At 37.1% G+C, this 27,838-nt stretch overlaps 1 protein-coding gene and 1 non-coding gene across 6 annotated transcripts in view; both read right to left on the bottom strand.

The window, feature by feature from the left end:
* The window catches only part of Alkbh8 (alkB homolog 8, tRNA methyltransferase), a 56,174-nt gene extending 28,597 nt beyond the window's left edge, over positions 1-27,577 (bottom strand). Inside the window, exons 1-8 of one of the 5 annotated variants that reach the window (XR_015048901.1) lie at positions 27,456-27,536; positions 24,341-24,476; positions 19,932-20,169; positions 18,491-18,622; positions 17,188-17,283; positions 15,195-15,299; positions 13,574-13,644; positions 3,878-3,984 (exon numbers count right to left, since the gene is read on the bottom strand). Coding sequence is in view for 4 of the 5 variants with exons in the window: in XM_085844381.1 (XP_085700507.1) it covers positions 3,878-3,984; positions 13,574-13,644; positions 15,195-15,299; positions 17,188-17,283; positions 18,491-18,622; positions 19,932-20,169; positions 24,341-24,469 (878 nt within the window). In the remaining variant the exon portion in view is untranslated. Of the gene's footprint in view, positions 1-3,877; positions 3,985-13,573; positions 13,645-15,194; positions 15,300-17,187; positions 17,284-18,490; positions 18,623-19,931; positions 20,170-24,340; positions 24,477-27,455 lie in introns of all 5 variants that reach the window. The other 4 variants (XM_085844381.1, XM_085844382.1, XM_085844379.1 and 1 more) reach the window with 4 other exon arrangements.
* On the bottom strand, positions 10,285-10,414 carry LOC115030320 (small nucleolar RNA SNORA24). Its single transcript, XR_003835902.1, has one exon. It is a non-coding gene; the product is annotated as a small nucleolar RNA SNORA24 (small nucleolar RNA).
* Positions 27,578-27,838: the final 261 nt, after the last annotated feature.

The following is a 27,838-nucleotide window of genomic DNA, read 5'->3' as shown; positions in this document are numbered from 1 at the left end:
TGTGTTCCCCAAGACCCAATACTCAGGGTCACTCCTAATGCTGAAACTGACTTGTGGACTACTGCAAATATTCCCCAGGAACATACCAGCTTAAAAAACCAGAAAAAAAAAAAATTAAAAAAAAAAAAAAAAAGGCAAATCAGTCAAAAGGTTCTCTAAAAATCCAGAGAGGAAACAAAAACCAAAAAATAAAACATTGCCCCTACAACACACCAAACCCAGATGCCACCAGATTAAGAACACAATTAGTAACAGCCAGGGCAATGTCTCCAACAGAGCCCAGTTATCCTACTACAGCAGGCTTTGGATATTCCAATATAGCCAAAGCAAAAGCAAAAGACCTTAAAAACAAATACATAAAGATGATAGAGGTCTTTAAAGCAGAAATGAATAAATTTTTCAAAGAAAGCAAGGAAAACACAAACAATTAGAGGAAATTAATAAATCCCTTTAAAAAGCCAAGAAAAAATATAAACAGTTGAAGGAAACAATACTATTCAAGACCTGGTAATGGAAATAGAAGCAAAAAAGAAATCACAAACTGACAGAATTCTGGAAATGAAAAATTTAGAAATGAGAACAGGAAACTTCACCAACAGAATACATGAGATAAAAGAGACAAACTCAGACACTGAAGATCCGATAGAAGAAATACATACATTAGCTAAAAAAATCATAATAATAAATGTTCAATTTTTTAAAATTCCTGACACAAAATATCCAGGAAATCTATGTTATTATGAAATGGCCAAACCAAAGAATAATAAGAATAAAGAAAGAAGCCAGGCATGGTGGCACACGCCTTTAATCCCAGCACTCAGGAGGCAGAGGCAGGTGGATTTCTGAGTTTGAGGCCAGCCTGGTCTCAGAGTGAGTTCCAGGACAGCCAGGACTACACAGAGAAATTCTGTCTTGAAACAAACAAACAAACAAACAAACAGAATAAAGAAAGAAAAAGACCCCAGTTCAGAGGCCCAGAAAGATTTTAACAAAATAATATCCATATATATATATAATATATATAATATCCATATATACATATACATATACATATACATATACATATATATATATGTATATGTATACACACACATACACACACACACACACACACACACACACACACACACACACACACACATTCCTCGTTCACAACCCCTCACAGGAGATATACATCAAATATAATTAGTCCTGGGGCTATCCACAACAGTCTCTCCCTGCATTCCCATCTTCCTTCCCTTCCCACCCACCCCAATTGATCACTTTCGCCTTCCTTGTTGTTGTTGTGTGTTGTTTACCCCACCACCGCCCCAATTCCCTCTCCAATGAATTTTATTATAGTTACTCTTCCCAGAGAATTCCATACTTTCTCCATAGAGCCCTCCTCTTTACTTGAACTCTTTGGGTCTGTGGATTGTAGTTTAACATTTACTTAATATCTATATCTATATAAAATCATTAGCCCTCCTATATACAAATCACAAGTGGACTGAGAAAGAAATCAGGGTAAGAACACTCTTTTCACAATAGCCACAAGCAATATAAAGTATCTTGGGCGTAACCCTAATGGAGCAAGTGAAAGATTTGTATGATAAAGACTTCAAAAGTACTTCAAAAAAATCTTGAAGAAGGTACAAGAAGATGGAAAGATTTCCCATGCTCATCGATCAGTAGCATTAACATTAAAAGTAGCCATCCAACCAAAAGCAATCTACAAATTCAATGCAATCTCCATCAAAATTCCAATATAATTCTTTACATACATTTAAAAGACCATAACTAATTTTATAAGAAAACAAATCCCAGGCTAGTTAAAACAATCCTGAACAAGGAAAGAACTACTGGGGATACCCCTGATTACAAGTTGTTCTACAGAGAGAACTACTGGGGATGGATACCCCTGATTACAAGTTGTTCTACAGAGAGAACTACTGGAGATGGATACCCCTGATTACAAGTTGTTCTACAGAGAGAACTACTGGGGATGGATACCCCTGATTACAAGTTGTTCTACAGAGAGAACTACTGGGGATGGATACCCCTGATTACAAGTTGTTCTACAGAGAGAACTACTGGGGATGGATACCCCTAGTTACAAGTTGTTCTACAGAGAGAACTACTGGGGATGGATACCCCTGGTTACAAGTTGTTCTACAGAGAGAACAAAAAACAAAAAGCCCACAATCTTTCTTAATGATACTATATATCTGTACTCATAGTTTCCTTATCCATTTGTCATCAGAGAGGCTTCCTCAAGAAAAAGCAGAGAAGACCCAGAGTCAGGCATCAGAGTCTGAACTGAAGGTCTCCATCAGGTTCCACCCCTTTCAGTTTCCAGAATCCCAAGGAAGAGGAAGAAGGGAGGGAAGATTGTTGGATTCAGAGTGGACGGAGGACATCAGAATATGGCCCAATATGGCCCACTAAATCAACTACATAGGGCTCATGTAGAGACATAGCATAAGGAGACTGCTCCCAGATTGGTAGTTTTGAAGCAACCTAGAGTCTTTGTCATTCTCAGCAGACTGAGACTGAAGAAGGATAGTTTCTCAAGCACAGAATCCTGGTGTTCTTCCAAGTAGGTTGCAAACCTGAGAAAAGGGCTTTCATGTTCATTTTCTCGTGCGAAAGTAACTTCGCTTATAGTTTAACTAGACATCACACCAAAGAGTGGGACTGCTGACAGATTTTTCAGTCTGCAAGGAGGTATAGGTCACTTTGAACCATGATAAGCTATTGCTAGGTAAACAGCACCTGGTAGGAATGAGAAACTGTGGGAAATCTTTATAATGTTTTCTGTATAAAAGATGTTGAAACTTTGAATAAAGTATACATTGGCTGACTAAGCCTGTGTACCCCCTGTGTCCTCGTAATGCAGCTCTATCCTTGGGAACCCAATGCACTAGATATTGACAGGCTCATATGGGCTTACAGACACTGAAATGGCAAGCACAGGTCTGAACCAGATCCTCTGTTGTGGGTTTTCGTTTGGTGTTTTTATGGGACTCCTAACAGTGGGAGCCAGTATATCTCTGATTCTCTTGCTTGATCTTGAGACTCTTTTCCTGCTATAGACTTGCATTGTACAACACCAATATTAGGGTGGGTTTTTTTGCTCTGTCTTACTGTATATTTTTTTTTCCTATTTGACCATAGTGTCTTGGAGGTTTGCTCTATTCTAAAGAGGAAACAGAAGGGAAGAGGATCTGGGCCAAAAGTAGAGATGGAAGAGAGCTGGGAGGAGTAGGCAGAGTGAAAACTGAGGATAGGATTACTGTATAAGAGAAGAATCTATTTTAAATAAATAAATAAAATGTAAGACAAGTTACCAATATAATAACATAATCATTTTCTTGAATATTTTAAATGTCAGCTGAAATTTATAAGCAAAAAAAAAAGAATACATATAAAATTCAGCAATAATTTAATTATTTTTATACACATATACACATGTACTTTCTCTCAGACACATACATTCTAGCAGTACAATGTTCCTTCCTAAAAAAAGTAAACAAATATTTTCACCAAAATGAAGAATCATGATAAGTTATTCTCAGATGATCAAGTAAAAGCAATGCTAATATGTAAGAAAAAGAAAATATACAAAAAGTGTTCACAGCTGAGAATTACAGGCGATTAGTGACAGGAGTGTGCCCTACTGTATTTACAAGATTTTGTTAAAATTGAGGTCTTTTCAAAATATAAAGGTAGTGTACTAAAAAGGAAAAAGAAAAAACCTTGCATAGATCTTAGGAGGCTGTACCCAAATGATTTGATGTATAGCACAGGACATGGCTTCAGCAGCTCAGATAGTACAACAAAGAAGAATGAGAAGTTTTACTAGGCAGAAAGTCACCAAATTCATCTTAATACACACCCATGAGTCCAAAGGTATCTAGATTCTCCTGTCATCACCAGCAAACTCCGACGAGGTAACATAACTTGTACTGTGGCACCCTCTGGGTGCTTGAAATCCATAACAATCTTGGAGCAAAGACAAAAATGGAAAGGTTATTACCAAGAAAGGTTATGAGTCTACTTTCATACACTACAGGGATTAAGAATAATTCATTTATGCTGGCTTTAGTTCTACATTAAGAGATAATAAAGTGGGGGCTGGTGAGATGGCTCAGCGGGTAAGAACACCAACTGCTCTTCCGAAGGTCCTGAGTTCAAATCCCACAACCATATAGTGGCTCACAACCATCCGTAACAAGATCTGACGCCCTCTTCTGGAGTGTCTGAAGACAGCTACAGTGTACTTACATATAATAAATAAATAAATCTTTAAAAAAAAAGATAATAAAGCTACAACTTACTCTAACATAATACAATAAAGATAGGTGACCTACTAAAATTCACATTTCTAAGAATTACCCCCCAGGAAACTATAAGTAGTAGGATCAGAGCATCCGAAACGCTAAAGCAGTGTCACACTGCTGAAACATTCCTTGTCTGGCTCTTCAGTGTAGGAGCCATGTGTAATAGTCAGTGAGCCTCTCTGCATCTATTTCCCTAATCCTTACATGACTGCTGCATGAATTAAATAATAAATAAAGAGTATAAACCATGGTGGTTGGCACATGGCAAATATGAAAAAGGAGCATATTTTTATTATCCATAGACTGTTAATAAACAATAATTTAAGGGAAAAATAATTATTAGATTCAGAGCCTATGTGGTACTCAGATACAACACACTGGAATTGGATACTAACAAGTGAGCAAAAAAAAAAAAACAGAACAACTTTTTCTAAGTTACATTCAAATATTCTAAATGGCCCTACAAAAATACAATGGCCAAGAAGGCACTTCAGACTATAGACAGCAGTAGCCAAAGAAACAGAATTTAAACAGTGTAGCATAGAACTGAAAATAAAAATTTTATGTGAACAAATCACCTATTAAAATTAAAATGTGATCAGAAAATATAAGTAGGATAAAGAGAATTGGCACAGTAGTTGGAAAAAAATTCAATAAATGTCAGTGACTATTACTGTTATTCTGAATGATAATACTGTACAAAATACTAGATGATATGCATAAAAACTATCTCTAAATAATAACGAATTGGACAAGTACATACTTGTTCCCACTTTGTTTCAATATAAATATAGTAAAGTAAGATAACTGAGTAAATTTTATACAAACATTTTTTCCCCAAATATCCACAGATAATTTCATATAGTTATATTCTAAAATCACTCTATTTATAAACAATACATAAATCTGGTTTGTATAGATGAAGTGTGCTTATTTGTGATTGGCTTGGAATGTGTAAATATAAAACACACTAACAAACCGATGGAGAAAGAGTGATATCTGAGTAAAGCAAATATAGTAAATGTTAACTGCAGGAGCTATGGAGCAGGTTTAGAGATATTTACAAGTCTTTCAAATCTTGTGTATGAAAGTATTTATAAGAAATTATTGAGAGAAAGGAGAAACCCACATGGCTTTAAACAAATATACAGTTTCCAATTTTCTGAAGTTAAGCTAAGGTCCTCATAAGAGGACAAAATAGTGAACAAAATTATTTTCATTAGAGATGATCAGCTGTGAATTAAATGAAATTCCATGCTGTGACTGGGAAGGACTTTAGAAAATGAGATTCCAATTCATTCATCAACAAGTATTTATCAGTCACTGTACAAGGTATCAAAGATCGCAAAACTAAATGCAAGGGGCAAGCTCTCCCTCACTAAAGGTCACCATTTATGGCCAACATTCATCACTTTAGAAATGCACCACACATTTAGTTGTGAAACTCAAATACCCTCCCCAGCATCAAAGGATGGCAATGGTTTTAAAAACAGAAATCTAAGTAAAAAATTAGTACTGACAAGAACATAAATCTGAGACTAATTAGTTTGAAATATTTGTCCTGATATACACAATCAGTATTTTATGCAACAAATCTGAGTAACCAATAGCACAAGGTTATGAGAAGTTGAATATAGAATTATTACTGCTAAAAGACATTATTGCTTTGTCCTTGCATCTATCCAGCATCTTCCTTTTAAAATGTTTTGTTAAGGCCTGGTTTGGGGTCATTAATTTACAAATAAGGAAGAGCTAAAATCCAAGTCTGGCTTATTGAGTTCTTAGCCTACTCTCGGTATCAGCATATAAAGATCTGAAGACACTCACATAGGCTTTACCTTTGTAATTTCTAATACTATGTTGCAAAAGTAATCAAATGCTGATTAAAATTGCCATCTGGGATTTACTCTACTTTATTCCTATTCTTTGTTTAATAGAATATAAATGTAGGGGTTAGGAAGATGGGTCAGTGGTTAAGAGCACTGACTGTTCTTCCAGAAGACCCAGGTTCGATTTCTAGCAAGCACATAGCATAGACCCATTTGCAGGGATCCAATGACCTCTTCTGTGGAGACAGGTACTTCTTGAATGTGGTACACAAACATGAGGCAAGACCACCCACGCATATTAAACAGACAAACAAACAAAAAAGCTCACAAAATTAAAAAAAAAAAAAAAAACCTTTAACATGCTGTATGTAGCTTTTGCTACCCAGCCTAAGCTCTGGGAATGGGACATGCTACCAGCTCCCACCTAGCTTCTCTTGAATCCATAGATAAAAGACAAAGACACACACATCGTAGTTGAATTTCAACTTTCCTTTTTGGAAAAGTTGCTGGGTGCTACTATCTCCCACCTGGAAAACTGTGCTCTCATCAATATTCTTATCTCTGTACCTCTCCATTAGTTACTCAGTTACATCTAGTGTTAGCTAGACACCCCCAACAGCCCATCTGTAGGAGCCGCCTGTGTGGCCACTCTGTATGAAATGTCACATGGCTGGTTAACTTTTCACCATCTGAAGCAGAATGAAGAGACAGTACCTAACATCTGTGCAAAACGATGGACAAATCTAACCCAATAAACTCAATGTAGAATATTCAAACCACTCATCAGTACTGAGGAAATAAATAACCCATCATAATATAACTATAAGAAACAAAAAGATAAAAGAAAAAAGTCTTGAAATATGCCAAAGTTACATTCAAGAGTAAAAGAAAGCATTAGCACATTGGTTTTCAACCTGTGGATCACAATCCCTTTGGGGGTTGAACAGACGTTTATGACCATCAGAAATATCAGATATTTACATTATAATTCACAATAGTAGCAAACTTACAACTATGAAGTAGCAAGAAAAAAAAAAAACCTCTTATGGCTGAGGGTCACTACAACATGAGTAACTGTATTACACCATTCAGAAGGTTGAGAACCACTGAAAGGCAATAGTATACGAAATCTTGAGGAAGACGAGCTAAAATGCCTTTAGGACATCAGATGTTCTAATGTCTAGAAGTTTAGCTAGAAACACTTTCCTTTTTGTCATATTACTGAAGGAAACAGTGCCTATGAAAACAAAGAGGATGGTGGGTGCATGTGTTAACTTGAGTATGGGAGACATTTATTTATGAGCTTCATTATACATGAGCTCATTTGTGTTAATCTCCCCTTTTAAAAGTTGGTTCAAAAGAAAGCATAGGATGTAATAAATAATGCTTCAGAGCAAAGTTATAGGGACCCCCAACATAGCTCAGTAGCACAGCTTAGCATGAGTGAAGCCCTGAGTTCAAAGCTCAATACCACAAACAGAATCCTTAAAATACATGTCAAGAATTTTTGCTGATGCTCTCTCCACCGCCCGAGCAAGATGGTCAATGGAAAGAAGGCCAAGAGGGACGAAGGTGGCCCCAAAACCTGCTGTCGTCAAGAAACAGGAGGCCAAAAAGGTGGTCAATCCTTTGATTGAGAAAATGCCCAAGAAGTTCAGCATTGGGCAGGACATCCAGCCCAAAAGAGATCCAACACCCTTCTTCAAATGGCCCCACTACATCAGGCTTCAGAGGCTCAAAGTACCTCCTGCCATTAACCAGTTCACTCAGGCCCTGGACAGGCAAACAGCTACTCAGCTACTTAAGCTTGCCTACAAGCATAGGCCAGAGACAAAGCAAGAGAAGCAGCAAAGGCTACAGGCCGATGCTGAGAAGAAAGCTGCTGACAAAGGAGACGACCCAATTAAGAGACCACCTGTCCTCCAAGCAGGAGTCAATAAAGTCACCACCTTGGTGGAGAACAAAAAGGCTTAGCTGGTGGTGATTGCCCATGATGTAGACCCCATTGAGCTAGTGGTTTTCCTGCCTGTCCTGTGTTGAAACAGATGTGACGAGATCCGTCACCCCTGGGGAGGCAACGTCCTGGGTCTCAAGTTTGTGGCTTGCATTGCCAAGCTGGAAAAGGCAAAGGTTAAAGAACTCACCACCAAACTGAGTTAAATGTACACTAAATTTTCTGTACATAAAAATAATTACAAAATTATCTTCAAAAAAAAAGTTTGCTGAGTCTAAAGTGATCATGACCTTGAATGTAAAACCAGAGGTAATGAGAATTTTATAAAATTAGTGACGTAATGAAGTTTTCTATGTTCAACATCAGCTACTATCCCTGCCCAGTTTCAGTTCTTTTAGTGAATGTTGATGTCAAAAAAGCCTAGCTAATGTAATACAAATATAAGCAAATTAAAGTTACAAATTCTAACAAAGAATACTACAAGACTTTCTAAAGTTGACAAAAAGGATGCCTAAGAATTGTTTAAATCATTGCCAACACCACTTAGTATTTGAAAATATAGCAATCAGGGCATAATTTGAGCTTCTAAACGTGGTACGAATATCAGAAAGCTCAGACAGACTCCTGGAAAGCCACTATGATGACTCACACCTGTAATCCAAGCACTCAGATCCTGAGTCAGGTGAGTTACCACTAATTCAGAGCCAACCTGGGCTAGTGAGTACCATGATAGCCTACACGACAGAGGAGGACCTTATCCCAACAAACAAGCAAAAAAATTGATAAAAACTTCAAAGTATGTGGGCTAGAGGCTCTTTTTAGAATAAAGCTGTAAAAGTCAAGTAATTTTTTTATTACTATGTCATCATATTTTACCAGAAAACAGTATCAACATAAAGTCCATATCTCATTGTCTAAAAAGTAGTAGTTACTATACAAATTAAATATTGTTAAAAGGAAGAGGAAAAAAAAAACATCTCCATAATTTTTAGTTTCAGTTTTCAAGTTATGCCCTGGTCAAATTTGAATTTATAATAACAACTTGGTATTTATAATAACAACTCACTCTCCAGCTGAGTGAGTCCTTATGGCATTTGCCAAACGGATTATCCGCTCAACTTTCCTAGCTCATTATCTCAAGGAAGATTATGGTAAGGGTATTACTCAAAACACACGTGACCAGAAAAGACAGGCTGCAGTTTATACCAGAACAAATCTATTGGTGAAAGAAGACCTAAGTGAAACTATACAGGGTATCTATTATACTTTCATATCCCAATGCATTCTACCTCTTGCTAGTATCTCACTAAGCTAGACCTTGTGTAATAGAGCATGAACTAGTCTTCAAACAACATCTCGTTATCTGGGATATCAACTTAATTTACTGTGTAACTGTAATTTTTCTTATTTGCAGCTAAAAAATTCTCACATGAATACATATAAAGAAATGTATTCGTACATACATGAGGTAATTCCAAAGGTACAAACGCATTTAAGATGACCACAATTTAGCTGTAGAAGCAATACAAATATATCTGAAAAAGGTAAAGCTACTTGGCTCTCTATAAGATGTACACTACTGTTTTCAGATTGATTTTGTAACAGAGTCTCACTCTAAAGGCCAGGCTGGCCGAAAATTCATCCCAATCTTCTGGGTTTCGCCTTTGAGTACTGGGATTAATGTACTAACCTAGCATGTCTGACAACATTTTTCTGACTTACACTACTTTTTTAGAAATATCATAAGACCTAGGATAGTAATAAAATTAAGTTATTTAAATGAGACTTAGATTAAAATGAAGAAAAACCTCCCAGGAACACCTTGAATTAGAAAATTTAAGTATTAAAAGTGATCTTAGAAATTTCCCACGAAAGGAGAAAAACTAATATAAATACATATCTTCTTGGATTTTAGGTGGTGAGGGAAAAAAAAGGCAAAACAAAGGCATAAAATACAAAACAATGACACTGCTGAAAATAGTATTCCAATGAGACAGAAAGCTGATATAGACACTGTACACTAGTAAATAGGCAGCTATAAATTCTACCATAAATACAGGTAGCCATAGGTTCGCTATGAAGCCTGTACCCTATTCTATAGGTAGGTATACACTAAATGTTAGATACTGAAACATTTACAAACACCCAATAACCTAGCATCCCAGAATCTCCTCCCATTGAAGGTTACTGTGCAAGTTAGAATCTGATACAAATTAAATAGTGACAGCTTTGACAATAAACAAGAATCTGCTCTTCTGTGGCTAGAAAAGCAAGCCACCACAGCAGCGAGGTTCCACAGGTACACTAAATGGAATTATAGGAAATTTCTTAAAACAACTGACGATGCCAAGGATGAGAACATAGGCTTCCAGCTTCAAACAAGTATTCCTAACGGACCAGGCCTTTTGACTCTATCTGGATGAGTCCAAGTGTGAAAACCATTTTCACAAAACTAACTCATTGTATTCCTACCATAATCCTTTGGTTAAGAAATTAATGTCATGGGATAACATTTGAAATGTAAATAAAGAAAATATAATAAAAAATTTAAAAAGAAATTAATGTCTTTAATCCCACTTGATAAATAAAATAAATGCTGAGATTTAGAACCTTATTTTAAGTAGCATAATAATCTGAAAGGGTAATTTTCAAATTTTCAATATGTCAAAGATTTACTTACCCTCAAACTATCTTTTGAGGTAAACTCTATTCCTGTCATAACTATAACATGTATGCTCTCTAGCTATTACAAAGGAAGTTTTAACTAAAAACTATCATTCCACCAGCAGCTGAAAACCACGTCTCAAGAGATGACAAATGGAAAGAATGATCAAAGTGATTTCAGTTCAAACAAAGCACAAGATTTCCCCATCTTACCATCTTTAATTAAACCATTTCAGTGACTTTGGAGGTGTTGGGAAGGTACAGTCAACTTCCCTTGATCCTGCACATTTCCATTATTTCCTGAGGAGCAAAGTACATTTTTCAAGGAGAAACAGAAAGCACAGTAGTGACTTTTACCTACCCCTTTGCTGATAGCTTCCTAGCAGAGCAGAAATGCTGGCTTACCCATTAGCCTATAGCCAGGTTCACTTGTCCCTGCCCTCTTCTTTAATCTTTTTCCTACAAGCCAGTTTGTAGGATCTAACAGGATACTTCTAGTCCAACGCTACAAGGTAGCCTCTTCCTTTAAGCAGAGTCTGGGCTGGGAACCATTCAGAGGTTCACATAGCCACAGACATTATAGTGAGGTTTGCAATCACTTTTCTCAGTAGAGAGTTGAAAACAGATCTCCCATTGTTCTTTTTCTGATTTCTCAACTTTGGGGAAAAAAAAAAACTCAGGGAATTCCCTCTAAAACTACATGAAAGAATCAGCAACATGGAAAAAGAACTTTTGTTTTTTCTCCCATGCTATTTCCAAAAAGCTCTATATCAAGAATCCATATATGTAAATGATAAGATGGTTTTACTGTATCCAACAAACATTACTGTTTCCTTAACCACAGCATCAAGATGATCACAAAAATACAGCAAACATTAAGAAGCCAAAGTACTTAAACTATAGAGATGGGAAATATATCGATATAGGGGAAGAGACAAAGAGAGGAAGGACAGAGAGGACAAGAGGAGGACAGACAAAAAATAGTATTTGCCTCCAGGAGACATCAGATTTTCAAGCAATCTCTAGTTAGATCAGATGATCTCAATATTTCAAGAATTATTCTGAATTTATTTTCTTTTATTTCTGTCTGAAAGTTCATGTGTAACTTGCTGCTAATACTATCAGTATTACAGCTCTAAGGGGAAGGGTATCCTACCAGTTGGAAACTGAGGAATACCACAAACTCATACCCCCAACAAACTTCACACAAGAAATTTATTGAGAAAGACACCGAATGGTGATTACCTCTGCTCATGAAGGAAGCAGCAAAGAACTAAGCAGGAGGCAGAGTTTATGTAGGGTTTCTAAGTTGAGGGAGAGCTTTCCAGGGAGGCCTGGGGACTGTTCGGATTTTATGGACTGATTTTAGGGCATGCTTAGGAATTGCTGATATTCTGTGGCCTGACCGTAGAGCAAGTAGACTGGTGGGATTCTGTGCCCTGATGTTGGGAAAAACCCAGAAATTGATGGGATTTTTGTGGCCAGATCTTGTGTTCTTTTTCTGTAAGGCATAGATTGCTGCCTGCATCTCCAGGAGCTGGAAATGGCCAGTAAGGCCACTAGAGTAGTATGGGGTTGGGGACTAATGACTTACATGCCCCAAGAAGCTGAGCCTGGCTGTCAGAGTAGTAATTCGTACTGTACATTTGAGGGGCTTACTTACATTCACCAATTTACATCATGGTTTTCCATGGTTAGCAGCTTGCAACTACAGAAATTAAGCACTGAATAATATGGGCCTCTCCTTGACCTGGAAGGGCAGAAATAATCCTCTGCTGAAGTGTCTAAAAGGTCTGACTCAAGGTACTTAAGTAAAAAGATCTGTCATGTGAGTAGGTGTGGTGGTACACGACATGTCTTTACTCTAGCACTCAGAAAGCAGAGGCAGATGGATCTTTCTAAGTTCCAGCCCAGCCTGGTCTACAGAGGGAGCTCAAGGACAAAGAGACCAAGACTAAAATGAATAAAATTCCCAGGTACCTGAACTTCAGTTCTGTCATTAGTCTACTTCCTGCAACTATTGTCTTTTGCCACTAGGTGTCAAGCATGCAAAGGGAGGTCAAAAGGTGGCCAAACGGCACTAGAGAAAATCTGGATTTCACGTAACTGCTAATGTGAAATGGATACATAAATGAATAGATTTTTCATATCATCTAATGAACTATATAAGATAAAACTTCAGACATCTAAAAAGAGAGACTGTAAAAACTTCCCACTCTGGAAGTAATTAAAGTGTAATGCTTTCTCTCTCTCTCTCTCTCTTCTTTTCTTTTATTTTATTTTGGTTTTTTCGAGACAGGGTTTCTCTGTATAGCCCTGGCTGTCCTGGAACTCACTTTGTAGACCAATTTGGTCTACAAAGTTAAAAACTGGCCTCAAACTTAAAAATCTGCCTGCCTCTGCCTCCCAAGTGCTGGGATCAAAGGTATGCACCACCGCCACCACCACCCAGCCTTTTCTTTCTTTTTTTAATATCAATGGTATTTTTTTTAAGATGTATTTTTGTTCGTGTGTACATTGAGACACACCAGAGGAGGGCATTGGATCCTATTACAGATGGTTGTGAGCCATAATGTGGTTGCTGGGAACTGAACTCAGGACCTGAGGAAGAAGAGCCAGTGCTCTTAACTGCTGAGCCATCTCTCCAGCCCAGCCCTTTCTATTTACAAAAAAAAAAAAAAAAAAAATCTTATTTATTTTCTTTACAATGTAGATAGTCCCACAAGGGTGAAGGGGAGGCAATGTGCAAGGTAAAAATATGCTAAAAGCTATTTAAAAAAAAAAATGTTTTACACTGTACTTACCGCTGACCCCAAACTGAGAGAAATAATCTCATCTTCAAATGCAGAATGCGTGTCAATATGGGCAGGAATTCCTGAGATAGAAAACATGACATCATTTCATTGTCCGATGCAGATTCAGACTGGGCACACCTAGCTGCACATAAGGACAGTGAAAAGGGTGTTTGATTCTTTAAAAGCTACAATAATCTTAGTTAAAGGCAAGTGTCTTAGTTAGGGTGTTACTGCTGTGAACAGACACCATGACCAAGGCAAGTCTTATAAAAAACAACATTTAATTGGGGCTGGCATACAGGTTCAAAGGTTCAGTCCATTATCATCAAGGTGGGAGCATGGCAGCATCCAGGCTGTCATGGCGCAGGCAGAGCTGAGAGTTCTATGTCTTCATCCAAAGGCTGCTAGTGGAAGACTGACTTCCAGGCAACTAGGGTGAGGATCTTAAGCTCATACCCACAGAGGCACACCTACTCCAACCAGGTCACACCTATTCCAACAAGGCCACACCTCCAAATGGTGCCACTCCTTGGCTCAAGAATATATAAACCATCACAGCAAGCATAATAAATATGATTCAATAAACTTAAACTAAATCTGAAACAATATCTCAACATCATCACACTGAAACTTGACTATAAAATCCAGGCTCAAGAGTCACTATTTAAATAGGAACATTCATAGCATAAGAGGACAATGTGGAAGAAAAATACTAGTCTCTCTCTCTCTCTCTCTCTCTCTCTCTCTCTCTCTCTCTCTCTCTCTCTCTCTCTTCTCCTCCCTCTTCCCCTCCTCTTCCTTTAAGCACTGGGATTCTCAAGGACTTGGAGAACAGAGGACAAATGTAAGGACTAAGTGTATCAAGACACAATTTTTGGTAAATGAACAGCCATTGCTAAGGGAACTGCAACACAAAGAAACAATACAAAGAAAAAAGATACACTCTCCTAAAGGATTGTAGACAGGAATATATGCGGTTCAGATATTTACAGTATGGGCATGACAGCACACACCTGCAATCCTGGCACTGGAGGAGCTGAGACACAAGCAGCTCAATTCTGAGTCAGTCTGGCTAAACAGTTAAGATCCAGCCTTAAGGGATTTGAAATCCGGACCTTCGGAAGAGCAGTCGGGTGCTCTTACCCACTGAGCAATCTCACCAGCCCAGGGCTCTAAGTTTAAGAGCACCCCTTCCCCTATCTGCACTGCTTGGTTGGGTCTCAGCAGGAGAGGATGTGCCTAGTCCTGCTGGGACTATGTGGCCCAGCGTTGGGCCATACCTAAGCAGAAGCTTCTCCTTCTCTGAGGAGAAAAGGAGGGGTAAAAGGAGCATTTCTAAGGGTGGGACTGGAAGGAGAGGAGAGGAGACACTGCAATTGGGATGTAAAGTGAATAGAAATAATTATTGAAAAAAAAAAAAAAAAAAGAAGAGACTAGCTACTCTATCAGTGGACCTACACAGGAGCTCACAACCATCCATAACTACAGTTCCACAGCACTTGATGCTCTCTTTGATCTTCAAGGGCACTAAGGACACGTGTGATTCATGCAGGTAAAACAGTCACCTACATAAAAGAAAATAAATGATCTAAAAAGTAAAACAAACATTTTTTTTAAAAGAAACACCTACCATGCCCAGGTTCATATTGATTTATGGTCAACTGGTCTGGTTTATGTTTAATATAACCTTCTTTCAACAACTTCTCCAAAATGCTACTGCAAATCTCAGGAAGACCTAAAGTCGGTAACCAGAAAAGCAAAACACACTCAACTATCTGCATGTCTAAACATGAATAAAAAAGACAGTAACACTATGATAGTGATCAAAGTTTTTAGTGTTGTAAAATACACTAATAAATAAACATGGTAAATAAAAATTATAAATAAATAAACAAATAAAAGTGATAAATCCACAGGCAAATTAAATTAAATAGACTTGTAAGACTCCTTTAAAGTTATTACACCATTGATTCTAGCAAATAAAAAGCACAAAATAGTAATTTTACTACTAATAATGTTGATACTTTATAAAATAATAAAACTTAATACACATTGCATTGCCCTTATCCAAATTTAATAATGTTTCATAATACCTTACACCTCAGGCTGAGAGTAATTTTATATCTTATTTTTCAAGTACTTGTGTCTTGACTGACCCATCACATGAGCTTAGATATGGAGACTTTCCACTGGTGGCATAATGTCAGCTCCCAAACACCTTTAGATTTTAGAGAAATTTGAATTTTGGATTTTCAGATTAGGGAGGCTCAACCTGTAGATTTTATGTTAGAAATAAAATCGTATACTTTGTAAAGTTTTGAAAGTATTCCATTTTCCTCAAAGATTGTAAATTATTACTTTTTAAAAAAATCATACGTAATCAAATAAAATTTTTATGAGGTCATAAAGGTGATTTTACCATGTTTAAAAGCCTTAAATATGATCAAGATCATAAAAAAAATATATGTAGGACTGGAGATGGTTCAACCCACAAAGGACCTGTTGGATAAGATAGAAAAAAAGTTGGGCATGGTAATATATACCTGTAAAAACTAGACAGAGACAGGCAGTTCACTGGCCAACCAGACTGGTCTATTTGGTGAGTTCAAGGCCAGTGATACCCTGTCTCAAAATAAGATGGACAGCTCCAGAAGAACAATACTGAAGACTGTCCCCTTCTCAAAGACACTTGTACAAACACACAAACAAACAAACACACACACACACAAATAAACACATAAATAAATACGTAAAATTGAATCTAATAGATGAATTACTGCCAGTCGAACTTAGGTAACCAATTTATATAGACCATTTTTTAAAATGCACCCAGTAAAAGATATGAAAAGAAAATCAGAAAAGAAATTACAAGTGGCAAATGTCATTACTAACTAGGAAACCATACACTGAAAGGCTGCGCAGCACGTTGGAAAGAATGGACGGGGAGAGTGTGTAAAAATATTCTGATCCAGCTCTTTGAAGGAAAGTGTGTCTGTTAGATGAACCTAAGCTGAAAAGCAGCAATCTACATTTTTGCAGTCCTGCTTAAGAAACTGTTACACAGCATATGAAAAAGTACACACAAAGATACTCACTAAAGTGCTATTTTTAAGTGCTGAAAACTAGAAATAACCTGAATGCCTGAAGTAGGTAACTACCCTGACACACTTTAAAATGACAACATGACTTAAGATCTCCAAGGCACAATATAGAGCAAAGGAGTATATAGAAATGATATATACTGTATATGAATGATAGAAGACTACTTTTATGATATGAGGCTACTCATGTTCAACTATGTACTTGACTACATAGTCACACTTGAATATGAACTCATTTCATGAAAAGAAAAAGAAGAAGAAGAATGTGTGGTAAACTGATCAGAGCACCTACTTTTAAAGGGAAGGAGTAGAGAAGGATGGTAAAAGTAAACAGGAGCTTTGACTTCATCAAATCTTTGAACCTTTACAACAAAACCAGGCTACTTAATACATGAAAATGACCTAAATTTAATCAGTTATCTCAAGAGTTTGCTGATAGATGACATGCACCCTAACTAAAATTAACTTCTAAGGTATCACTCTTTCTAAGCCAGCAATAAGAGTGTATTAATATGTACTTACCCCCAGGTAAGGGCTTATCTTTATCCACAGTGTTGTTCTCATAGTGAAATTCATAACCAAAATGTTTTACTCTTCTGTGTTTTAAGGACCTTTGAACTGTATAAAGAAAATAAACTCTTTGATAAAAATTTATAGCAACTCTTCATATTTCATTTAACATTGTAAGGAGTCATAGGTAATAACAACTTCTGTTAATTGCTAAATTATTGTTTGAATATCGTAAGCCATTTTGTTTATATCATTTGTTTTGTTGTTTAAAACACTTAAGAGTTTCACCTATTAACGGGACAGAAGTGTGCATATATACTGCCACTCATACAGTTGCTAATGATCTGGAGAGAGGCAGAGCAGCTCTCATAGCACCTTCATGCTTATGGGATATCCTGTACTACTGAGAAGAACTTAGAGGAACCCTCAGAGCAGAAGGGAGCTGTTGGGGGCCAGGTCACTCTATGGCTTCTCAGAGGCCATGATGAAAAGAGAAAAGAACACTTCCTCTGTGTCCTTGCTCCATACAGATCTGGCAAGTTCCAGTCTGGGGGTTGGGCCAGGGCCTTGAAAGAGTCAAAGTTCTGGGAACCTGACTTTTCTCCTTTGAAGAAACAGTAGTTATCAGTCCCTTTGAAGAAACAGTAGTTATCAGTACCCAGGGTGACTGAGTACTTGGTCTGTGGCACACATAAGATACACTGTGTTGTTTTGTGCAACATTAGCTGACTAACTTACTTTCTCCTGATTTTGTTCCATTTTCCCCCTATAAACTGTATATATGATGCTGTACTTTTTTTTTTAATATTTTCATTAACCTTTTTTTAAAATTGGGTATTTATTTCGTTTACATTTCCAATGCTATCCCAAAAGTCCCCCACATGCTCCCCCACCCACTCCCAATGCTTCTTAATAAGCTTGTTTGACATAAAACATACTTGTGCAAGACCTGCTGACCTGAACGTTCTAGTCTTGATCCCCTGGTCCTCAGGAAGCTGTCACTAAGAACAACCTGCTGGACCAAGTCAATGACCAAACAAGATTTCAAACAGTGAAGGGCTGATAAAAACTATTCCTCTGGGGTTTATAAAAGACTGGAATTTAGAACTGGTAGCTTTACAAATGTTATATATAACACTGTACTTAATAATTGTCAGTGCAGCTTGCCTACTATTAGGTCTAAGCTGCTTCCAGTGATCTTGAGGAAATAGTAGAATGTCAGTAAACTTATAGTGTACAATAAGAAAACAAAAGCAAGACCAGAAACAGGATAGTATCCAGCAATCTAATTTTTGGACCATAGATTTTTACTTACAATTCTGATTGCCTGTATCTCCTGTCCAATTAACACTTTCCAAAAGCATTTTCTCCTCCTCAGAAGAAATAATTTCTTCTACCACCAAAAGGCCTGGAGGTAAGGCTTGAAGTCCCATTTTTTTCCATTGTGCTACAGAAAAACAAAAAAATCAGTTTTATGCAAAACCCATACTCCTCTATACAGAGAACTGTTCCCCAGAAGCATAGTCTGAAAGGCTCTTAATTGTCATTTCAGAAGTAAGAATGCTAAATGGCACCCACAAAATGGAGAAAAAAAAAGAAAAGACCAAATCAGTCATGCTGCATGTTATGTTCTCTTCAGCAAAGAATGGTACCCAAGTCTTCTCTTTGTACATAAATAATTTGAGTTGCTTTCTAAACATCATTCAAGGATAACACTTTTCATAATACTTACTATATAAATTGTTATAAAAAAAGTCAAGTGTAAGACAATACAGAATGAGAACCAAAACTAGATGATCATTTCACACAATGTAGAAGTCTTTATGATATCTCTTCATGATAAAAGGGTTGATGAAACTAGAAAGTACTATACCACAACATATTAAGGCTACATATACAGCAATCCTACATACAGAGAAAAACTGAATTAATTCCTCTAATATCAGAAGAGTAATGATACAAAGGTGTCTTCTCTCTACTCTTATTCAATATAGTGCTTGAAGTCTTAGCTAGAGCAGAAAGAGGAAGAAATAAAAGAGGTATACTCAGAGAAAGAAGTCAAGTTATCTATATTTGTGTTCATAAATCCTCCACCAGAAAATACTTAAACCCAATAAATACTTTTAACAAAATAAGGGTACAAGATCAACACCCAAAAATCAGCTTTTAAAATTTTTTTTTTTTTAGAGACAGGGTTTCTCTATGTAGCCCTGGCTGTCCTGGAACTCACTTTGTAGACCAGACTGGCCTCAAACTCAAAAAATTCACCTGCCTCTGCCTCCCAAGTGCTAGGAGTAAAGGCGTGCGCCACCACCGCCCGGCTAAAAATCAGCTTTTCTCTATGCTAATAATGAGGTAGCAAAGAAAGGGATCAAAGGGAAGTTGTTTGTTATTATCTTTTCGTTGTTCACAGGCAAATGAATAAAGCAGACAAATCTTGAAAGAAGAAATAGAAACAACTAAAAATGTTCAACATTTTTAGCCAACAGAAAAGTAAACATTAAAATTTTTGGTTATATACCCAGGAGTGGAAAAGCTGGATCATATGGAAATTCCACTTCAAGTTGTTATCCATATTCCCACTAGCAGCAAATAAGGGCTCTTCTCTTCCCACATTAACCTTTGACCCCCACAGGCACAGCATGATCAAGCACACCAGCACACACCTCCCAGACATAAAGAATAATTGAAAGAGACTCTGTAAAAAGAAAATTCACACAAAAAAATTAAATTTAAAGAAGCTAACGTCAAGGTACCTTTTTCAACAAAATTCAAGTACAGAAAGATCTTCTGCCCCAAATCATCAATGATTTCTTTTCCATTGAGGGTAAAATAGGCTTTCTTGGATTCTTCAATGGTTTGGAATATTACAAATGCATATGGCTTATTAGGTGGCATGAGGAGAGCTTCCACAGGTCCACATTTCTCTAAAGTCAAAAGCAGTTGTTTCCTACTTACGCCATTACCCAGCCCACCATTGGCAATAACCAGGCTCTAAAAAAAAAAAGTAATAAACAATGGATATAATGGATATAACCTATTTATTTTCAAGTTAAAATGAAATTATATTATTTCAGAAAAATGTAACTAAAAATAGTTTCTGATTTCTTTGCACACAAAAATAGTTATTTGTTCTGATAGCTTCATACAAAGTATACAAACTAATTTATTAAATATTTGGGGTAAAAGTATTCCAATGCTATAAACATTTATTTTTAAATACTTATATTGTTGATATATTAATTTCTTCATCACCAGAAATATAAGTTAAGAGAGAAATTCCCATTGTTCAGCAATCCAAATTAGCATAATAAAAAGAAAGGAAAGAAGACTAGAGAGAGAAGCATGCAGCCTTGACACTTTTTGCCCTTACCCATTTAATCATATTTAGCATAATTTTTAAGACAGAGTAAACTTATTTGTATAATATAAGCCCCACTTTATAGAGCAGGAACCTACTCACCAAAACATTGAGTTAAGTGAGTAATTAAGAAGCTAGGTCTAAATATTATTGCTGTTAGTTTTCTGGAACTCACACTTTGAATATAACCATTATGCCATGTTTACCAAAAAGGTAAAGCCAAGAAATTGAATTAAAAAATTAATAGCAGGTTCATGAAACATGAAAAGATTTCTTCTCAAGGAAATTAACTGAGTCAAAAATAGTTCAGTCAAATTTTAAGTAATTTTCTTTCCTTTATAAGTTGCAAGCTTATTTTCTGTCACTTTGAAGACTGCTCTAGTCAAGGGATTTGGAGTGAAAGAGGGAATCCTCTCATCTTTATTTTTATATTCATGGTATAGTACTCTCATAGTTACTATACTTAAAAAAAATTCCCAGCTAGGCGTGGTGGCATATGCCTTTAATCCCAGAACTCGGGAGGCAGAGGCAGGCGGATTTCTGAGTTCGAGACCAGCCTGGTCTACAAAGTGAGTCCAGGGCTATACAGAGAAACCTGTTTCGAAAAACCAAAAAAAAAAAGGGGGAAAGATTCTGAAAAAAAAAATTCCCTATATAGTGTTAAAGTATGTCAATGTAATTTACCACCTATTATTTTTAAATCTTATTTGTATAAATGTGAAAGCATATGCACATGCATGTGTGTGTCTGTGTGTCTCTGTGTGTCTGTGTGCGGGAGTGCATGTGCCACAGTACCCATGTATTATGAATATATTATGTAGGCTGTCCTGGAACTAGCTCTGTAGACCAGATTGATCTTGAACTCACAAAGATTCATCCACCTCTAACTCTGGAGTGCTTAGATGAAAGATATGCACCACCACTCCCCAGCTGGGATAGTGTACTCTTACCAATTTCATTATTTATACCAACTGTTGAAAATATTCTTAAAAGAGTATTTCAAGGGTATACAGATCATATAAATTTCTCAGTTCAATTTTTTAATATGCTTTTAAAATGTGAAAAAATTCTTAGCCTACAAGACCCATTTGTTCTCATTATAATAGTTTACTAACTCTTTGAAATGTATTTAGCTCAAAATTAGTAAATTAACTAGATTACATAAAACGAGGATATCTATAAGCTTCCTTGAAGAGTGTAATAGAATTGCCAATAAATTGAACAATAAGAAAGATAAAACTCTCTTCTATAGAGTCTAGCCAAATACATTTTACACACAAGTATAGGATATACTTATATTCAATTCATTGCTACAGTACTACATTGAACAGCAGAAAATTTATTCTCAGATTGCTTTACCATGGACCTTATTCAGTAAGGTATTTTCAAAACATGCCATAACAATTTGGTTATATGTGACAACCATTACAAAAACATTTCAATTCTTTCCCCAAAACTGAGTAAGAGACACTAAAGGAAACAAAGTACCTTTTTCTATTCTCTGTACATTCTCATACAACATGATCTAGAATACCAGTATACTGGATGTTTTGTCTCAATTTGACTCAATCTAGAGACATTAGAGAAGAAGGAGCCTTGGTTGAGGAAATGCTTTCATAAGATCCAGCTCTAAGGCATTTCCAAACCTAGTGATCAATGGGGGAAGGCCCAGCCTATTGTGGGTGGTGCCACCACTGGTGTGGTGGTCCTGGGGTCTATAAAAGGCAGGCAAAGCAAGTAAGGGTAAGCAAGCCAATGAGCAGCAGCAGCCATGGCCTCTGTATTAGCTTCTGTCTCCAGGATTCTTCCCTCTTTGAGTTCCTGTCCTGAATTCCTTCAGTGATGAATAGGGCTGTGGAAATGTAAACTAAATAAACCTCTTTCTCTCCAGCTTGCTTTTTTGGTCATGGTGTTTTGTTGCAGCAATAGAAACCCTAACTAATACAAGTTGGTACCAGAATTTGTGACAAACATGACCATGTTTTAGGGAGGACAATGGAAGAACAGAAGCTAGTATATCATGTCTTTTCTGCTATAGAAACTGTAGTTTCTAAATTGTGATAAAAAATTAATTTCTTTCTTCCTTATTCTGTCACATATTCTGTTGTAATGATAAAAAACGGCAACTAATATAGTACTCAACTTAACTTCCTTTCACAGGAAAAAAGCATGGCTAAGTTGACTTATCCAATCATACCTTGGAGTCTCCAGTGATCACAGGCTACTTAGAAGTCACTAGTCACTTCATTAATAAATAAAAGACAAGCAGATTTACCTCTGAGAGTCCAAAAGCTTTAACTATGCTATACTATGCCCAGCTTAGAAATAAAGCCCAGGTCAAAATAATGCTCCTGTCTAAATAAGAAGAGAAGTGAGGATTTAAACTGAGCTGTAATTTAAAGCCCAAGAAACTTTACAGTAGCTCATATCATCTTACTTAATTACTGCCAACAGACAGTGAAAAGGTTTTATAAATAAGGACTAATGAAAATATTTTGTATTATATAATCTAAATACTTTGTAACATAGAAAAGGGGAGAAAAGAAACAAGACTGTATTAGGATATAAAAGATCTACCTTCAAGTTTCTATTCAATCACTAACTGGTTTATAATAGAGGAAAGTAACCTCTCTAGACAGTTTTCCAATCTAGCTCATATAGACTTTTAAAAAGAACTAAGCATAATAATGATTGTTGAATTTGTATTATCAACTATAAAGACTTGTACAATATTATTACTAATATGTACCTGCAACATGCTCTAGTTCAGTGGTTCTCATCCTGTGAATCACAACCATTGAAAAACACATACTTCTGATGGTATTAGGAAATTAGACACTACAAAATTTAGCATGAAGGAGCAAGGAAAATAAATTTATGGTTAGGGGTTCCTAAGACCATCGGAAATATGTATTTTCCAATGGTTGTGACCTACAGATTGAGAACCACCACTCTAGTTCAACTTCCACTAGCAAAAGGAATTCAAACTACAGACTAGGCTACCATATAAATGGAAAACTAGCACATCCTGCCACAATGTATATTTAATATGGGTGTAATACATAACAATTACAGCTTTGAGCTCTACTAAAGTATATTAACATAATACCCATGGTAGGGAGCTAACCATTGACCCTATAAATGATACTCTGCTATGCTTGCAGAATGGAGCCTAGCATAATTGTCTTCTGAAGAGCTTCATCTGGCAGCTAATAGAAACAGATTTAGGGATCTATGGCCTAACATTAGGTGGAGCCCGGGGAGTCTTATGGGAAAGTGAGGGATGGGACCGAGGGTCAAGGATAACACAAGATCTACAGAGTCAACTAATCTAGACACATGGGGGCTCACAGAGACTGAACCACCAACCAAAGAGCATGCATGGGCTAGATGTAGGCCCCCTACACATAGTTAGCAGATATAAAGCTTGATCTTTATGTGTATCTCCTAAAAATTGAAGCCAGAGCTGTCTCTGACACCATTGCCTGCCTTTGGGTCCCTTTCCCTTAGCTAGGCTGCCTTGTCTGGCCTCAGTGAGAGAGGATGTACCTAGTCCTACTCCAATCTGATTTGCCTAAGTGGGTTGGTACCCATGGGGTGGGGGGCTGCCCTTTTCTGAGTAAAAGGGGAGTAGGGAGGAATGGGGATGTAGTGATGGTACTGGGCAAATGAGGGAGGGCTGTGACTGGGATATAAAGTAAATAAATTAATTATGAAAAAAGAAACAAACAAACAAAAAAACCCCATAATACATAAACATACTGATACAGCCACATTCAAATGATAATAACAATTTAAGGTCACCTGAGTGGGATAAGACACTGCCTGGATGCCTTCATGTTTCAGCAACACATGCCTGGCTTTACTCTGTTTCCTTAAGAACTTCTTTTCCATTTTAGTGAGTTTCAAAACACCTTTATGATTGATATTCATAGTAATACTGTAAGCAAAATATATAAAAAGTTATCTCAAAAGTCTTGAAGGAACAATTATTATTCATACATTCTATACTTTATAAAATTTTCTGTGTTACGTAAAGAAAAAAAAAGAGGGGGGAGGGTATGGGGGACTTTTGGGATAGCACTGGAAATGTAATTGAGGAAAATACGTAATAAAAAAACTAAAAAAAAAAGAAACCTTAGTTTCCTTTCCAAAAATCTAGAAAATGGAAAACAAATAAAAATGTAAAAATACTTCAGAATTTAACACAATTTATAACAATTCATCTGTTAGCTTAAGTTTTCCATCATGATGTAAACTCTGGCAAAGTAGGAATGCCAGCATCTAGTATGTGCCCAGGAAACATCTGGAAAGAATGAGTGAATGGTAACTAAGTGAGCATGTATGCCTACGATAGTCTCAGTGATCTAACCATACAAGTATAACATGGCACATGGCTTTGTGAGAACTTGTGAGATGAGCAAAACAAGCACATACTAAACAATGAAAAATTATGACATATCTCCATATAATTAACTGCTAATAGTATTTAATAGTATTACTGGTTTTTGTGGCATAACTAGAGACCAAAACACAAAAACAATGTTACTGAAAAAGTCTGTAAAACTTCAAATTAGAAGGAACTGAACAAATAGTCATTTAAAAAGAAGGTATTCAGAGAGATAATTTAAAAAAAAAAAAGGAAAAAGGAAAAATGATAATGTCCAACAACAATAGTGAAATACAGACATAATTTAAAGGGTTCTCCCTCCCCACTTTCTTGTTGTTTTGTTTTGAAAGAGGGTCCCAAGTATCTCCCAGGCTGGTCTCCAAATTGTGACAAGGCAGAGGATAACCTTGCATTTCTGATATCTACCTCTGAAGTGGGTATATACCCACATGTCCAGTATATGCTTATGTTTTGTTTATTCAGGCAGTTTCTTACTACGAAGACCTAGGTGACCTCAAACTCACAATGTTAATCCTGTCTCAGCCTTTGTATGCTAGGAATACAAATGTGTAGCATCATATCCAGCTGGCATAAAATTTTTTTGAGTAGCAAATGTTTATTGACCCTCTAGAATAAAGCTGCATACCTCAAAGTAAACAAATAAAATAAACAAATAAAATTATGTTTCAAAACAACTAAGGCAAGCCGGGTGTGGTGGTGCACGCCTTTAATCCCAGCACTTGGGAGGCAGAGGCAGGCAGATTTCTGAGTTCGAGGCCAGCCTGGTCTACAGAGTGAGTTCCAGGACAACCAGGGCTACACAGAGAAACCCTGTCTCAAAAAACAAACAAAGAACAAAAACAAAAAACAAAAAAAGAACAACAACAACAAAAAAAAACCAACTAAGGAACAGTCAAAACTCTAGTAGTTTGACAGTAGGAAAATGGCATTACGTCAGTTTCTTAGCAAACAAGTTAGGAGGTACAGTCAGTAAAGCAGGTTAATTGTAAATGATGATAGGACAATGCGGAATGAGAAGACCTGCACTAATCCACCTGTAGAAAGCAGAAATGTTAACCTAGTTTCTACTGGAGGCATACAAGGAAAGGAAAGGAAAGGAAAGGAAAGGAAAGGAAAGGAAAGGAAAGGAAAGGAAAGGAAAGGAAAGGAAAGGAAAGGAAAGGAAAGGAAAGGAGAGGGAAAGGATGAGAACAAAATTCCCACAGGATCAATAGGCCTTGGCTGATTACTCAGATGTGAAGAACAGGGATCGGGTCAGTGCACAGCTGCTTGCATGCACCTGGCATGTGACAGGAGTAAGATCACTATTAAATAGGATACTAGCCATCGAAGTTAGTTGTTCAGTTGCCTTCAGTCTGAGCAAATTCTCTGCTGGTAAGAAGAGAACAAAGAAATAAAGGCTCTGCTACTAGTAAACTCTCAATATATCTTGTTGGATAGTACCCCAAGTACCAATTGTACTGTGTCCGTGTCTGAGTTAGAAAATAGAGCTGTGGCTAGAGAGATGATTCAGTGGTTATAAGTACTAGCTGCTCTTCCAGAAGACCCGGGTTCAAGTCCTAGCACCCACATAGTAATTCAAACCATCCACAACTCCAGTTCCAGATCTCACTCCTTCTTCTGGCATGTAGGTGGTATACAGATACACATGCTGGTGATACATGTCTTTTGAATTAATAAGCTATCCAAATTACATTATCTATTTAAAAAGAAATCAGAGTTAAACATTAAGAAAAAAATTACTGTTTCTGAATTACACACTCTATTTTTTTCTTACACTCATTGTTATCTTCTGTAAGTGAATAGAAAGTTAAGTACATGAAGTAGTGATTTTGTCTGTATTATTCACCGGGTAGTATACAGCACTTAAACAGGATGTGATATGTAGTAGCGACTCATTAAATATACATATTTAAATAAACCTAAGCAGAATTTGCCATTTTAGCTATTAAACTCCGTAATTCTAAATTTGGCAGCCATCTTCAGCGATTTCCGTAACACCCATCGAGTGAGTATCCCAATTATCTGCATGTGTTGGAGTCAAAAACTCTCGTCTACAATCTTGGGTACCTGGCAAACAGCTAGAGACAAACGTTAAACGAAATCATCAAAACCACAGTCTGACACTTCTTCACCCCAGAGGCAGAAGGACTGATCAAGAAAAAATATAAGGCAGATGTGGGCCAAGAGTGCCTTGCATATCCGTGCTTCACAGAATTGATGCTTGCTGAAAAACGACTAAAAGCAAGGGTTGGTCTTCAACCCCTATGGCAGCTAACACAGACACCACCAGGCATCCAGCATATGCCAAACATAAGGACATTAGATCCTACCAGGGCTCCCAACGGCCTTACCTCCCCAACCCATAAACTGCACTCTTCGTGGTCTCAGTCGGCCCAAGGTGGTCAAGACAGAGCAGACAGGGAGCTGAAAGGAGTAAGCCAGGTTTTGCGATCCTCCATATCCCCAGGCCCCAATCAGGTGGCGTACACTATTCTCTCTCCTCACCAGAAATGTTCAGCTCCCAGCTGCTTTGTCAATCGCCAGCCTTCCCCGGTGCAGCCTGACCAGCTATGCTCTGACACCCTTTCACCCGGACGCCGCCATGTTGCAGACAATAGTACTACATTTCCCACGAGCCTCTGGGGCTACCACAACCTCCTTCGGAACTCAAATTCTTTGTTGACCCTTTCTCCGCCAAATGTCTGTAAACTGCTGCTTGGAACAGAAAATTTGGCTGCTTTATTTGGGTGAATAGTAATCGTTGGAGTAGGACCTACAATTATCACGTTACTAAATGCTAAACATTTGATCTTATACTCACAGATAACTGTAGTCTTAAGGGAACTTACCTGTGTAAACCACACCAATCGAAATGCAGAGTTGTAGAG

The sequence above is a fragment of the Mus caroli genome, unplaced genomic scaffold (assembly GCF_978045245.1).
Source record: "Mus caroli unplaced genomic scaffold, Mus_caroli_1 scaffold_11, whole genome shotgun sequence".
Classification (NCBI taxonomy): Eukaryota; Metazoa; Chordata; class Mammalia; order Rodentia; family Muridae; genus Mus; species Mus caroli.
The sequence above is the reverse complement of the archived record's forward strand: the minus strand, read 5'-3'. Positions and strand labels throughout refer to the sequence as shown.